The sequence below is a fragment of the Pleuronectes platessa genome, chromosome 15 (genome assembly GCF_947347685.1).
Source record: "Pleuronectes platessa chromosome 15, fPlePla1.1, whole genome shotgun sequence".
Taxonomy (NCBI): Eukaryota; Metazoa; Chordata; class Actinopteri; order Pleuronectiformes; family Pleuronectidae; genus Pleuronectes; species Pleuronectes platessa.
The window spans coordinates 24,389,019-24,405,307 of record NC_070640.1 but is presented as its reverse complement, the minus strand read 5'-3'; the positions used below and the strand labels follow the sequence as shown (position 1 = coordinate 24,405,307).

Genomic DNA, 16,289 nt, shown 5'->3' with positions numbered 1-16,289 from the left:
TGTGGACGGATGAGAAGCTACCAGGAGCTTAACACTTTTAAAATATATATATTTACATAAACATATATATATAATATATATTACCATCATCACATAATCATATATTTTCTTTTTGATACTTTATCTTGTAATTACATACCTACTAATTCAACAAACATTTCTGTATGTGTAGGTCATGTCTCGAAAACCATTCATCTCATTGGCTTCAAATTTGGTATACGTATATCTAAGGGTTTGTTCAATAAGTGCCAATGTCAGTTGGGGCAGGGCTAAAGACACAATGGTCCTCAAAGCCTGTGGGCCAAAACATAGCTGACATGCTATGTGTGAATAAATTACACCAGTTCATCAAATCATTCAAACTTATATAAAGGCCAAACACTTGAACAGTGATAAAGCAAATACTGTTTCATTTAATGAACATAAACTTTACTCTGCATTATTGCCTGAATGTTTGCTTCGGGTCCTGTCATGGCTCCACCAACAAAATAAACAAACACATAAGTAAACACAGAGCAGACAGATGTGAAAACCTCCAGGAGGAGGTAAAACCACAACCCTACACTACTTCAGTCAGAAACACTTTGTCATGATGTAATTATTTATTGCACAAATGGGAATTCAGTTATGCTTGGCGAGGATGGCTTTTTGGATGTACCCTGGATTAGCCATGCAGCATGCTAAGATAAAAAAGGGAATACATGCAAAAAAAACTTTGGGGTGTAAGCTGATACATTTTGTTCAAGATGAATACTATTTACCACAAACATGTTTGGACTCTAAAAGTTGGAGGCAAGTTGCCGGCAGCAGAGCCTGAGAGGAAGCGTAGCTGAGCAGGAATCAGAGACGAGGAGGTCATATTTAAATGGACCACTTTGTTGAGGAAAAAGGCTATGATTGGTGGGTGACTGCACGTGACCACAAACCTCAGTAGCTTATGACAGCTGAACACATGAATCCATGTCCTGCATGAACTAATGCAAATCTTCAATTATAGGATTGTGAGCTAAATGGTAAACATTCACATCTGTAAAATCCCCACATACTAATTTAATTAAAACCATTTCAGTTCCATAAATAATCTCAGAAATTAGCCACAACAATACAACTGTAACTCATTTTCTTTGTGTTCTCAAACATATTTCAGTCCAGTTTTGGTCTGACGAGATACCCATGTAGTTTAATTATGATGTGTAACAAGGATCATTAGGTTAGCATTAAGTGCTTCTATCGTTCATATGACTGGATGTTATGTCATTTAAAATCCCTGTGTTTCAGCTATTGTGTTAGTGTAAGAAAAAACAATAGTGTGACATTTATTCATTGAATTCCTTTCATTATCATCCTCACAGGGAGGATATTTGTTAAAAATGTGTATTCTGCACAAAGGCACACAGTACACTTAAGTACTGAAATCACAGCCTTCTGGGATTGAGAATGAACTGATACTGTGTTAACCTTCATGTTCCGTGTACTTTGCAGTGCAATTTAGTTTTTGACAGAGTTGATGCTTTTACCTGAACTGGGTCTGTTATCCCCCAGATAAGGTTTTGTTGTATTGACCTGCGAGTTCACCTTCAGTTCCGCCACCTGTTGTTCTAAAGAGAACTTTAAACCCCATGGAGTGCACTGGAGACGTCTCTGAAACACACAGAAAAAGACAGAGTGCAAGTCAAGAGTTTGTTCTTTAGTGTGAAAACTCTCAATCAAGCATCATTAAAATGAACATGGACACAATAATATGTAAATGTTACTTAATTCGAAAGGAGGTAAGTCATACATTAGTTTTGACAATTTGTAAATGTGTTTGTCTGTCCATGTATTTAGATTTTCTTGACAAATTAAGTTACCATAAGTTCAGGAGCAGGATCACAACTCAACCACACCTCAAATAGCCTGTCAAGCCTATATATACAGGGTCAATTTATCATGCTATGTTTGTCTCAGACTCTTCAGAGAGATCAATGTTCACTTGTACATGAATGCTCACATTTAATCAACAATAACTGATCATAGATCCTAAACTGCGGATCAACTTCCCTAATATAGAGGATGATCTCTACGACAAGCGGTTTGAAACTGGCTATCCTTCAGTCATCCTCAGTAGACACAGATCACAACCAACTTCACAGGCGAGCCACTTGAGCCTGGTTGCTAACATACATAGGCCTCAGCAGAATCTCTGCTCCAGCTCGCAAAACAAGATTTGTCCTGGAGGCCCCTCTCCTTCGTCAACAACCACCAATCCTTTTCTGGTTTTCAGGCTCTTTCCGGTGCATCCACCAGATAATCTACTCCCCGCGCCACTTGTCTTACCTTTTGATTCAACCATCTTCACATTTACAAACATAGCTTATTGTTATAGACTCGACCGTCGTGCAGGATTCACATAACTCCCTTGCACCAACATCCTTCCATTCTATCACCCCTCTCTCTACTCATTCTCCATCGACTTAAAACTTTTTCAGCAGCACAAGAACCCTATCTAGCCAACATAAGGGCACAATCTCAGGCTAATAAAGTTATTTACTCATCTACTTCATGTAGCCCACCTCCTTCAGCAATCCTTTATTTACAATATAAAGCCCAGTGAAATTCAAAAGAATGTTGGTGTAGTCAAGCACTGCCATCTTTTATCTTCAAGGTCAAAGGACTTAACTCTCACAGACCTCACCCTCTCTTTCCACCACAAAGAGCCGAGCTAAACAGTGATCTTCCCATCAAACGAAATCAATCAATCAATCAAATTTTATTTGTATAGCCCATATTCACAAATTACAATTCATCTCATAGGGCTTTAACAGGGTGTGGCATCCTCTGTCCTTAACCCTCAGCAAGAGTAAGGAAAAACTACTAAAAACCCTTTTAACAGGGTAAAAATATGTAGAAACCTCAGAGAGAGCCACATGTGAGGGATCCCTCTCCCAGGACGGACAGAAGTGCAATAGATGCCACGTGCAGGAGAACATCATCAATAATCAAAGTCTCTAGCAGCATTTGATGAGGGTAGACATCCCGAAAGACAACCCCAACATGACATGCCAAGCAGTCCCGCTGCAAGCACAGTCCATGGTCAGCAACCATCTAGACCACGATCCACCATCCAGACCAGACGCCACTCCAGTCCTCAGTCACCGTCCACCGCCACCCACCAGGACCCATCACGAGCCACCACCGCGGTCCTGGTCCACCGCCCGTGCCCAATGCCAACGCGACACAGGGTCCGCCACCAGCACCACGATCAGCCCACATGACTCAGAATCCGCCACAATGGATCCACCACCGCGACCCCCGGTGCACGATCCACAAACCGCAATCCATGGTGCGGCCACAGAGGCCCTGGATCTGCGGGTGATAAAGCAAAGGGATTCCGGGGAAAGGGGATAGGGATGGAGAAGAGGAAGGAGAAGCTGGAAAGAGAAGCTCCGTGTGTCATGTGTCATAAAATAGAACAAGTAACGTTCTGGCGCACTAATTAGCTCTAACTATAAGCTTTATCAAAAAGGAAGGTTTTGAGTCTACTCTTAAATGAAAAGATGGTATCTGCCTCCCGAACTGAAAGTGGTAGATTATTCCACAGCCGAGGGGCTTGATGGCTAAAAGCTCTGGCTCCTACTCTACTTTTAGAGAATTTAGGGACGACAAGTAGGCTTGAATTCTGGGAGCGGAGTGCTCTAGCGGGTTTATAAGGTACTAACAGCTCTTTAAGGTAAAAAGGCGCCATATTATTAAGGGCCTTGAAGGTGAGGAGGAGAATTTTAAATTCTATTCTAGATTTAACTGGAAGCCAGTGTAGCGACGCTAATACTGGAGAAATGTGCTCTCTTCTCTTTGTTCTCGTCAGGACACGTGCTGCAGCATTTTGGACAAGCTGTAGAGTCTTTAACGACTTACTGCTGGAGCCTGATAATAATGAATTACAATAGTCCAGTCTCGATGTAACAAAGGCGTGGACTAGTTTTTCTGCATCTTTTTGGGAAAGGACATGTCTAATTTTGGAAATATTACGCAAGTGGAAAAAAGCGGTCCTAGAAATTTGTTTTAAGTGACTATTAAAGGATAAATCTGGGTCGAAGATCACTCCCAAGTTCCTGACTGTTTCATTGGAAGCAAGGGCAATGTCGTCTAGCGCAGCTATATCATTAGATAATGCATCTCTAAGGTGTTTGGGGCCAAGTATTATAACCTCTGTTTTGTCTGAGTTTAATAAGAGAAAATTGCGGGTCATCCAGGTTTTTATGTCCTTGAGACATGTTCGAAGTTTAGTTAATTGATTACTTTGTTCAGGTTTTATTGACAAATATAACTGGGTGTCATCCGCATAGCAGTTGAGATTTACCGAGTGTGTCCTGATAATGTTTCCTAGTGGAAGCATATATAATGAGAATAAAATTGGGCCGAGCACAGAGCCCTGTGGAACACCATGGTTAACTTTGGTGCGCACAGATGACTCATCATTAATTTGCACAAATTGGGAGCGATCAGAAAAATACGATTTAAACCAGTTAAGGGCGGTTCCATTAATGTTAATTAACTGTTTGAGTCTTTGTAATAAAATTTGATGGTCAATTGTGTCGAATGCTGCACTGAGATCTAACAGAACGAGGACAGACACAAGTCCCTGATCTGAGGCTATTAAAAGGTCATTAGTGACTTTTGCCAAGGCTGTCTCTGTACTGTGATTGGCTCTAAACCCCGATTGAAAGTCTTCATATATATTATTTTCCCGGAGAAACTCACACAGCTGATTGGCAACAACTTTTTCTAAGATTTTAGAGATGAAGGGGAGATTAGATATTGGTCTGTAATTGGCTAGAACCTCTGGGTCTAGGGTGGGTTTTTTGAGTAGGGGTTTGATGACAGCTATTTTAAAAGACTGTGGTACATAACCTGATGATAATGACAGATTGATAATGTTAAGTAACGAACTATCAATTAGGGGCAGAATTTCTTTAAGTAATTTGGTAGGAATGGGATCTAAGATACAGGTTGTTGGTTTAGAACCTGAGATTAATTTGGTAAACTGATCACGGGTGATCAGAGAGAAGCTGTCTAAGTAATGGGTAGGATTCTCAGCCATTTCTGAGATCTCTGTTGTTGGGAGGGTATTAGTGCCAATTGAGGGCAGGAGATGGTTGATTTTATTTCTAATAGTTTGAATTTTATCATTAAAAAAGGTCATAAAGATATTGCTATTTAGGGATGGAGGAATACTGGGTTCGGTGGAGGTGTGACTCTCTGTCAGCCTGGCTACAGTGCTGAAGAGAAACCTGGGGTTGTTTTTATTCTCTTCTATAAGTTTTGAATAGTAGGCGGCTCTTGCTTTGTGGAGAGCCTTTTTATATTCTTTAACACTATTCTTCCAGTCTATTAGATTTTCAACATTGTTGCTGGAGCGCCACTTCCTTTCTAGTTTTCTTGATAATTGTTTTAACTCATTTGTCTGGGAATTATACCACAGAGCTAATTTACTATGTTTGACATTTTTCTTTTTTAGAGGCGCTATTGAGTCTAATGTTAATCGTAATGAGTCTGCAGAGCTATCGACGAGGTGGTCGATCTCAATGGAGCTCAGGGTTTTAAAGAATTTGTTGTTTATATCTACTGCTAATACGGGTTTAAATGTAATTGGGATTATTTCCTTAAATTTAGCTACAGCACTATCAGGTAGACATCTAGAGAATGATTTTTTTATTAGTGGCATATATTCAGTTATTGAAAAATCAAAGGTTATTAAATTATGGTCTGATAGAACTGGATTGCGCGGAAGTACTGTTAAATTTTCAATTCCGACACCGTACGATAATACAAGGTCAAGTGTGTGGTTACCACAATGAGTAGGTTTGTGCACACACTGACTGAAACCAATAGAGTCTAGTATTGAAATAAATGCTATGCTAAGGCAATCTTTATTATTATCAACATGAATATTAAAGTCACCAACAATAATAATTTTATCGGTCTTTAGGACTAAGTTTGATAAAAACTCAGGGAATTCCTTTAAAAATTCAGTATAAGTCCTGGGAGCACGGTAAACTACGGCAAATATGATTGGCTGTTGGTGGTTCCTGGATTGGCGTGGAAGACTAAGAACCAGACATTCAAATGATTTGTAGCTGAGTTTAAGTTTAGGTTTAATTGATAGACTGGAGTTAAAAATAGCAGCAACTCCACCTCCTCGCCCAGTTTCTCTAGGAACCTGTGAATTGATATGACTGGGGGGAGTAGATTCATTTAGACTGACATATTCATCAGGATGCAGCCACGTCTCAGTGAGGGACAATAAATCTATGTTGTAATCGGAGACTATTTCATTAACTAAAAGAGCCTTTTTTTCCAGTGATCTAATGTTTAAAAGACCACATTTAAAAGTCTGGGTTTCCTGTATTGTTTCAGAGGTTGTTTTTATTTGTATTAAATTTTTGTGTGGAGTTCTCGCTCTGTTATTGTTTAATTTCAATAATTTAATCGGACGGTGAACAGACACAATCTCTATGGGGTTGTGTGACTGATCCAGAGGGAGGGCAGAGAAGTGTTTAGCACTGCAGCTCTGCTTCCTGGTCCCAACTATGGGTTGTCATGTAATAGACTGAGTAATATTCCTAGATAAGAGAGCTGCTCCATCCCAAGTGGGATGAACGCCGTCTCTCCTAACAAGACCAGGTTTTCTAAAAAAAAGTTAGCCAATTATCTATAAAGCCCACACCGTTTACAGGACACCACTTCGACAGCCAGCGGTTAAAAGATAACATGCGGCTAAACATGTCGTCACCTGTTGTGTTAGGGAGCGGGCCAGAGAAAACTACTTTGTCCGACATCGTTTTAGCAAAAGCACACACGGACTCAACATTAACTTTAGTGATCTCCGACATGCGAAGCCGGGAGTCGTTGCTGCCGACGTGAATTACGATTTTATTGTATTTACCTTTTTTAGTTTTAGCCATTAACTTAAGTTTAGATTCGATGTCGCCGGCTCTGGCCCCTGGGATACAATTAACTATAGTCGCTGGTGTCGCTAACCTGACGTTTCTCAGAACCGAGTCGCCAATAATCAGAGTTTGTTTATCAGCGGGTGCCTCGCTGAGTGGAGCGAATCTATTTGAAACGTGAGCTGGTGGCTCTTTAATCGTGGGCTTTTTAAGTCTAGCACTATGCCCCCTCTGGGTTATCACCCAGCTGCCCTGGGCTCCCGGCTGCACGGGACTAGTCTGGGGACTGCTAGTTAAGGCCACTTGATAAGCTAGGTGGCTCCGCGGCTAGCGGGAGCCGGCTAACTACAGCTAACGGAGTTTCTAAGCTGCTGAGCCGAGCTTCTAAGTCGCTAAGCCTCGCCTCCATCGCTACCAACACACTACATTTATTACATGTACCACTACTGTTAAGGGAGGCAGAGGAGTAAGTAAACATAAGACACTCGGAGCAAGAGAGAGCAGTGGAGCAACAGGGAGAGAGAGAAGACATCGCTGCTATAGAGCTGCGAGGGTGAGCTCAGACAGAACACAGAATCACTAAGCACGATAGAGTAAGGGTTGGTATGTGCGAGTGTTTAACTACAGACCGTTGATTTTAGCCGTAGTGCTACAGATAAACAGTTGTGTTTTAGCAGCGGAGCTAATTCGCAGAGCGACCACCACCAGTGGCAAGAAAACAGGAAATGACGCAGCACGCTTACCGTAATGACGTCAGGAAGCCTTGCATTTTTGAGGGACAGGTTTTTACAGCTACTAAGTACTTTTAGCTTCCTAGGCAGCTTGCCAGAAACAGCAATTTAACCAGGGATCATACAAGGGCACCCTAAGTCTTCTTTCTCACGCACCACCCAGTCTGTGGTGGGGGGCAGGATATTGTGCAAAAACGTCAACCACCTGGGCTGCGTTCTTTCGAACTACCCCCTGCAGGTATGCTCCTTCTGTGGAGGCTATCATTGCATAAAAATAAAGGCCTTGCTTGCCACTGCTCTCATAAATGGCTTCACGAATAGGTTCCAACCAAGTATAGAAGCACTTTCCTATACTTCCCACACCTACAACCAACAGTCCACTCTCAATACTCAACCAACGATCACACAATCATTTTCCGTTGTCTTATCTTTGGCTGCAGACCAAGAAATACAAACTTTCTTATCATCACTCCAGCTTCATAACCTAACTTTACTTTTACCCTCAAACAAGCCCTCTTGGAACTAAATGTCCATCTTTCCTAAGAAGAAATCTTCAGAGCCTATCGCACTAATATCAAGTTAGAAGATATGGAGTTACCCTGGACTCCCTGAATTTCCTTTCAAGCATCTCCGCCATCGGATAAATTCAACACACCTTAAATTCAATCTGTTAGACTCTCTCCTGGCAGTTAGATCAGCCGAAAGGTAGTTTCTATCATATTCTGGCTGCCCCATGAATGCCATCCACATTATTCCTCAAGTCAAATTCATCCTGTCAAGCCTTTTAATAAAAGCTGCATCAGTCCCCTCTCTCCTTCATAGTTTTTCTGGACCATGAAAATGTAAATTTATATATGGAAACATTTCTTATCCTATCCTGGAATGATATTTCTTTCTTCTATGATGACTTCATAACTCAACCAGAACAAATTTAACATTACACAGACATGGCTCCTTTCATAGGTTTCAGTGAACAGGGGCAGACTGGGACAATAATTCAGTCTGGGACTTCAGATTCTTTGGGGGCACTAATGGTTTCTGTAGTTTTTAATCATTCAAACTGACAACACTGCAGGCGTTGAGATCATATAAAGGGTCAGATTTCTTTCCTCAGCAATTACACAGTTTCAGCACAGTTCAGCATTGAACTAGGCCATATTCCTTGCTAACACAACAACATAGCTATTTATTAATTATTAATTATGTGTATTGTTTCTCTTTCCAGAAATTAAAGCACTTAGGTACGAAATCAAACAGTCCCGCTGTTGTTCAGCTACAATATTCAGTTAAGTCACTAGCTGGGAAACCTCTTTCACACACTCACAAGCAGTCCTCATCTACATCCAGCCTCAAGTACAATCTGCTGTCAATACTGAGTGGACCTGTTCTGATGCTTATACGGCAACTATCAGCTTTACCATCTTACACAAGTCCTTTGGTTTCAGACATATTTTCAGAACATTATTCAGGGGGACTGACAAAATCCTTGGTCTCTGGTCTTTCTAACATATTGCTCCTATATCAAACAATCTTAGTGACTTTCTTCAAGCGTGCACTAAAATTAACTACAATTAATTCACACCTTTTGGTGAAATGATGGCTGAGACAAAACCTTCCAACTGAGTCTCACCCATCCCAGACACCAGTTCATCATTCACTCATTGTCCAATCGTCTTTCTTCGATATCAAATATTTAAATTTCCATTCAAACCCTTTAACCACTTGTTAACTAGTTACCTTATGTTCAGGAGCTTGGTCACACCTCAACAAAGTTGTGTTGAACCAACACTGCACTATTAATCAGCCAGTATCCCTTTTCTGACCAAACACTGACATTGTAAAAGGACAGTCGTGAAATTACACTTTTGCTTGGAGTGCACTTATCAAGGATGAGATGTGGAGACACAGAGACCATCAACCTTCACATTCACAGACAGTTATGACCCCTTGAACTTTTTATCAAAACACTGGAACAATAACACCCCCTCACACACACAAACACGCACACCGCTCCGCCCCTACCGGGTCTGAGGCACCTTGATGTAAGCTAAGGGATGGAAACAAAGTTGAAGCTGTCATGAGAGAGAGAGAGAAAAAGAAGCAGACTCAACTGCACTGACAAGAAAACTGGCATTCATAACAATCTGCATGAACTCAGAAGTTTATTCACTTGACAAAAACAACTTGAGTAATTTGTGGCACAATGACATCAGATAACCGCTGAGACACAGAAGCTGATCATCTTATTTCTATGGATGCCATCACATGTTTAACCAAACCCACATGTTTCCTATTTGAGGCAATAGTTAGAAGAATGTTTAGGGTCATTGTCCTCTTGGAAAATAAATCCAGGCCCAATAAGACGACTCCCAGATGGTACTCCGTGCCTCACCAGAATGTTGTGGTATACTTTCTTATGCATTGTGCCATCAATTTTCACTAAGTCATCGGTTCCTGAGGCTGAAATGGCACCCCACACCATAATACTACCCCCTCCGTGTCTAACTGGTGGCAAGAGACACTCATTTGTATATCTTTCCCCCACCCACCGTCGAACATACACTCTTCGCTTGTTGCCAAACTGTTCAACTTCGACTCATCAGTCCACAACACTTTATACCAATCGTCCTTTGTCCATTTCTTGTGTTCTTTTGCAAATTTCAGGTGCTACACTCCATTTTTCTCTCTCAGTAATGGTTTCTTTAGTGCTATTCTGCCAACAAGTCCTTCTTCTCCCAGCTTCCGTGGCACAGTTTTTGAAGACACTGCTGCAACATCATTCATTGTGGTGTTGATGTCATCACGCAGTTCTCGTGAGGTCTTTCTTCGGTCCCAAAGACTGAGAATTTTGAGATGCTTCACTTGTCTGTCAGAAAGTTTCTTTTTTATACCTCTCCCCTTTAGTTCTGGTGTGAATTGGTGGCATCAGGCTCTACGGCGGTAACTCCAGCCAGCATCAAAAAGGGCCTTAATTCAAGCCCGTTGCTCCTTCTTCACCTTAGCCATGTTCAAAGAGCAACATGTGCTTCAAGACTACTTCTAGAGGCTTTGAATTTATACCAATTGGTGATGTGCCCTCTGTGACCAAGTGTTCTAATAATTTTGGCCAACACTGTATATACAGTATAAAAGTTTCACAAAAGGCCAGGTATTTCACAACTGCCCCTTGGGTGTGTCAGTGAAGCTGAGTAGTTTTTGGATTGTAGTCCTAAAATCCTAAAATGGATGTTTATTTTCTTATGTTCAGCATCCACCTCAATTTGGACTGCTTGCACACATACAGTATGTGGCGTATCCAGTTGTTGTGTTTTTTTTTTGGACGTAGAGCTGGGGTCCCCTTACCGAGGACATAATAGTTTTCTTGTGATTTATGTGCCTTACATAAATATATCATATCTATGATTGTAGATTTAGTTTTTCCTCGCACATAATCACTTCTGACTATTGGCTTCAGAAAATGAATAGCCATGACTGCAGGAAAGTTTCAATAAATGGTAGCTGAGATGCTGCTCTAATCCCCTGATCCAGTCCAATTTTCCAAACATCTCTAGTACAGGGAGATAAATTGTTTGGCAGAATAAAGTTGGAAGACTGGATAAAATATATGTCCGGAGAGCCATAATGTTTTCACTGGCTCCCAAGCTCTTTTGTAACATTTTACTTACAATAAGCCATCAGTATGTTGGGCAAGAGTCCCTACTGAACTAACCATGTGGTGGGGTCCACACAATAGGTTATAAAAGTGAGGCCTGTGAGCCAAGATGAAGCCAGCTAAAGTTTTCCCTCTAAGATCAAGCATGGAGATTGTATCTTCTGGTGGTAACTTAATCCCTGGGGTTTCCCCAGAAACCCCTGCTCTGCTCCTGGCCGTTCCCACTCTGATCTGACCTCTGACACTCAATTGGCTCAAAGCCAGCATCATCCCATGACCACACCTCAAGGAGGCTGGCCCTCCTCAGGTTAATAAGAAGGGCTGCTCATCAAAAATCGCAGCCATTCTCCCTATTAAGGACTTCGACCAGGGCCCTTCCGGGTCTCTCAGATGTTCCAGCTCTAAAGGGGGCAACTTTAACAAAAGTTTGTTTTATTTTTCATCTCTAGCTTCTATTTTCTTTTATCTTAAGTCAACACTTATTTTGAAAGACTATTTTTGTTTTTAACTTGAAAAGGCCGCGCAACAGGAAGCTCATTCGCCGGCCGAGACAAAGACTTTCCTTTTCCACGATCTCCAAAACAACTGTGCCACCGCTGTTCATCACTGCAGAAGAACGACGTCATCCCGTTGAGGAGCAAGAAGAATCCGCTCCTATTCGGCCAAGCCGACGCCGCTGCAACAGAGGAACCAGCGCCACCGAGCTTGAGCGGCCACGATTATTCACTGGACTTCCGGAATATCCGCGCGACACGCGCATGCAACACCGTGAAGGTCACAGTAAGAGGCTTATTAATTGTCTGGGCAGAGAACTAGTTTAAATACTTAGCGTGTCATTTATTTGATTGTATGTTTGTTTGAAGATTGCGGATCTATTTTTCAGTCCGTGTTTGAACGCGGCGAAACGATACGTCACTTCCGGTTCCTTTGTACCCTGTTGAAATGTTTTAAAGTGCTTCGTGCCGCTATGGAGAGTCTACGGCAGCACTGTTATCGTCTGACTGGGTTTGCAGAGACTTTGCCGATAAAAAGTTCGGTACACAACTCCAATTTGAGTACCGAGTGGTAAAGTTTCTGTAACCTTGTCTCTGACGATGTTTTGAGAGCTTTCCTGATCTCTCTGTATCTCTCCCTCTCTCTCTCTCTTTTCTCCTAAACCTGTTTTTACACATGTCCCGACCTACACTTATACATTTCATGTTACACAGCTAAATCTTGACTAAAAGAGCCTAAATTCATCTCGACGCTGTTCGGCGCCAGAACCAGGAGATAAGAAATCTCTTTGTCTAGAAATATTTCTTTGTGTAACTGGCGACCGACCGCCATCTTGTCTTCGACCTCATGTCGTCACAGAGGTCATAAACCTCCATCTTGAGATTACTTGAACGTAACATCTTGATTTCGGCCAGACGACGTCACCACGTGATCTCGTCATTACGCCATAGCCACTCCCCTTTCTCTTTCTTACACACACACACACATAGAGACAGAGACAGGCAGACACACACGACCACACACACATAGATACTCAGTATTACATGTGTGACAATTGTGATAAGTGCTGCTACTGCTGTTGTCATCTTTGAAATATTGGATTTTGTTAATTAAAGAATCATTGAATGACATTAACTTTATTTCCCTTTTAATAAATACTTTTGTAATTAAAGTATTTGTATTTCTGTGATTATTTGTACATATGTATGTGAATACAGCTGGATTACTATAGCCTGTGCTCGAACTTAAAACCCTTCATTGTTTATTATATAATCTTTGATATTAAATATTGAGATTATTAATATAACTTATATCATTTGAGACTGATATTTAAAGATTGACTCGTTGGTCCCTGTAAACAGGGTGGTGCCCCGCAACGATAAGCAATGATTACAGACGGTATTATTCTTAATTGACAATTTTATTGTTTTCATTAATTATTTAACTATTATTAATGGATAACCGTATAATTTCTAATTAATTATTTTACTATTCTCAATTAATAGCTTTATAATTTTTTATTATTTAGGTAGGTAGATCTGGTCGAGTGTTCATGTATTTACACAGAATATTACATCCCATTATATTTCAAGACTTTTGCTGGGGGCTGTGTTTCCTGTTTAGAGGAAAATGACGTGCTTTTAAGTCCAAGTCTGTCACAGCCTATGTCAAAAAGACAGATTGCCTTTATTGGCAACTTTCAAGATGTAAGTCTTTCAGGTCTCTGTCTGCTAGCAATTCATTGAAATCACATGGCAGTTGAAGACACTTCTTTGATACAATTAAATTATAGGATTAATAGTAAAAACCTTTAACAAACAATATCAAAGTAATTATGTGGTCATATCAATAATTAAGGTGACCCAAATGTTGTTAAGGAATATGGTTCAAAAGGCGAAAGTTAGAAAATCTGAGGCAGACTTCGATTGGGAAAGTGGAATGGTGACAGGTCAGAAGACTCAACACTGACTCTCAGTTATGGACACTTCAGTCTGGCATTTGAAGACGAGCAACACAGGAATTTGTGGGAGCTGCTGAGTGGGTGAAGAAAATAATTGGTCATTCAGTATTTAAGAATTTCTCATCCACATGCATAGCAATGATAGGAACATTGCATTTTCAAAAATATGGATAAAGCATAAGCAGCGTGCAGGGCCTGACATTGAACCTTGGGGTCAACAGAATAAAAAAAGGCAGAAGAGGATGAAAAATGACCATAAGTGATTTATGATTTAACAGAACTGAAACTGATCAAAGTGTCATGTAGGAAACAAACAGAAACAAACTATTCTAAGTTTGACGGATTTTACAGGGTCAGAACTTGGCCTGATTATATTTTCCACCGAGTTCCGTGTAACATGTCTTTGTCAAGATAAAGCTTAACTCTCCTCATTGTATGTACATCTTTCTGACAATCACCATATTTTATGATGCTGTGTTAGTCCACTACAGGGACATATAATGTCTGGGTTTATGTTCATTCATTGTATGGATCATCAAGGGGCAGTCTTCTGTATCTATTGAGGCATTTAACCCAAACACAATTAGTTGATTAGGAGAGCTGTTATATTACCAACATCAGAGCTGAAAAGGGTGATTGAAATAGGTCAGAGAACATAATAGCACCATAGGAGTGAACCAACAGAGTGTTTTAACATCTTATAATAATTCACTTCTCATTACAAACAGCTTTAAGATGTTGGAATCAAATCAATATAATGAAGCTGTATCTTTCATAATTCACATGAAGAAACAGTAGCCACAAATAGGACCATCCCTACTTCATGCCATGCTTTCTACAGTGTGAGTCTGTGAGCATGCAAAATGAAGAAGGCATGTACTTTCCAAAAAGGTTGTGTGTGGGTTTAAACAGCTACTTATGTTTGACCACACTGACTCAATGGCTGCCTTTCTTTCCTACTTGAGTGCACATTCACGCACACATACTTATGCCTTTGCATAGACTGACATGCAATTATCCATGAATGAGCGCACTCATGCATGCACACATGCGCACAATTTGTAATACCATTGAAGTCTTGAACTTTGAATTTAATTAGTTTTCTATCCTCCCTATAATAAGTGTAATTTTGTTGAAAATAGGGTAACTCTGGTCAGTCTGGCTTGATGCTCTTATAATAATATGAATCATTGGCCTAAAATGAACAAAACATTAACATTTCTGACTCTGGCAACACATTTGATTTGCTGTCTACTACTATAATGTAATCATCCACAGTTTCATAGGGATTAGTTGCAAAGACTGGTTAGGCTAAGTAAGACAATTTAGAGTTATCACTGGCTCCTGTTATATGGGTTGGATAAGAAATGTATATTGAGACATAAGGTTACTTTATTTCTAAACGTAGGTAGATTTGTTTTGCAGCAACAAAAAGAGAAGGATTCCATCCAAAACAGTACAAAATTATAAACAAACAGACAGAAGACAAGCTCACATGAACCATTAAGAAACCAGATAAATAGCTAAAATGTGTGCACCAGTGTGTTTATGGGTTTCTTTTTCAATGGAAGGTAATTCCATGGATTTGCAGTTATAATGCATTATGTAAGTAGGTACCAGACAAAAATAAAAGTAAGAAATGATTAAAAGCAAGTACTGTTACCATGGTAACAAATAGCTAAAAAATTGAAAGATAAAGATCAGGATGAAAAAAGAGAATCTATTTAAGTAAGAGGGTTAGAGCAACACAAGTAAAATAACACAGACGGGGACTGGAAACATGGATAAATAATGTAAGTCATGTTTTAAATAAGAGAAACAAACAAAGACAGAAAACAGTCTGTCATCATGCACATAAATAGAAGAAACACAGTTTACACTGTTTACATGCAGGAGAGTAATTGATCACTGTGCCTTCATCTTATATTTTGCAGTAACAATAGATGGGACTCAGGGACAATGTGAGATCTCCTTTAGTCTTTTATCTTATTTTGTGATCCCAGGGAAATTCCATTTTATTCTGTCTGAAAAATTGTTGTATTTCTGGTAAAATGACAATATAGTCTGATTTGATTTGATAACAAATTTAAATGTGAGTTGTCTGACTGAAATATAATCAATCAATATAATATCTAAGTTTCATGTAAAAAAAAACTGAATGGTTTTTGAGTTCTTCTGTGGAAATGAAATGATCACAGAGGAATATATTTAGAGATGACAATATCCCCCTGCATTATATTATTGATAAAGGCCTTCCAATGTCATTTTGCCATGCTTGCCAGAGAGCCAGGCAAGCTTTGTCTCAACCAGATGTGAAGGCACTATGACACTGGGCCAACTGTGTGTGCACTGTGTTCCACATCAATCACTGGTATTATGAGAGCAGATGAGACACACGTAAGGACAGTGTATAGGACAGAAAAGACACGGCTGTGGTCCTTTTACAAAACAACCATGACATGAAACCTCCTAGGGGGCCGCTGAGGTTGATACAGTTGGAAATTGTTGTGCCCTATACAGTC

General features: G+C 40.2%; 1 protein-coding gene across 4 annotated transcripts in view; it reads right to left on the bottom strand.

The window, feature by feature from the left end:
* Nucleotides 1-16,289, bottom strand: part of LOC128456600 (dapper homolog 3) — an 82,674-nt gene that overhangs the window by 3,846 nt on the left and 62,539 nt on the right. For all 4 annotated transcript variants that reach the window (XM_053440819.1, XM_053440821.1, XM_053440823.1 and 1 more), the window contains one exon: nucleotides 1,518-1,641. In XM_053440819.1, the coding sequence (XP_053296794.1) occupies nucleotides 1,518-1,641 (124 nt within the window). The remainder of the gene's footprint in view (nucleotides 1-1,517; nucleotides 1,642-16,289) is intronic.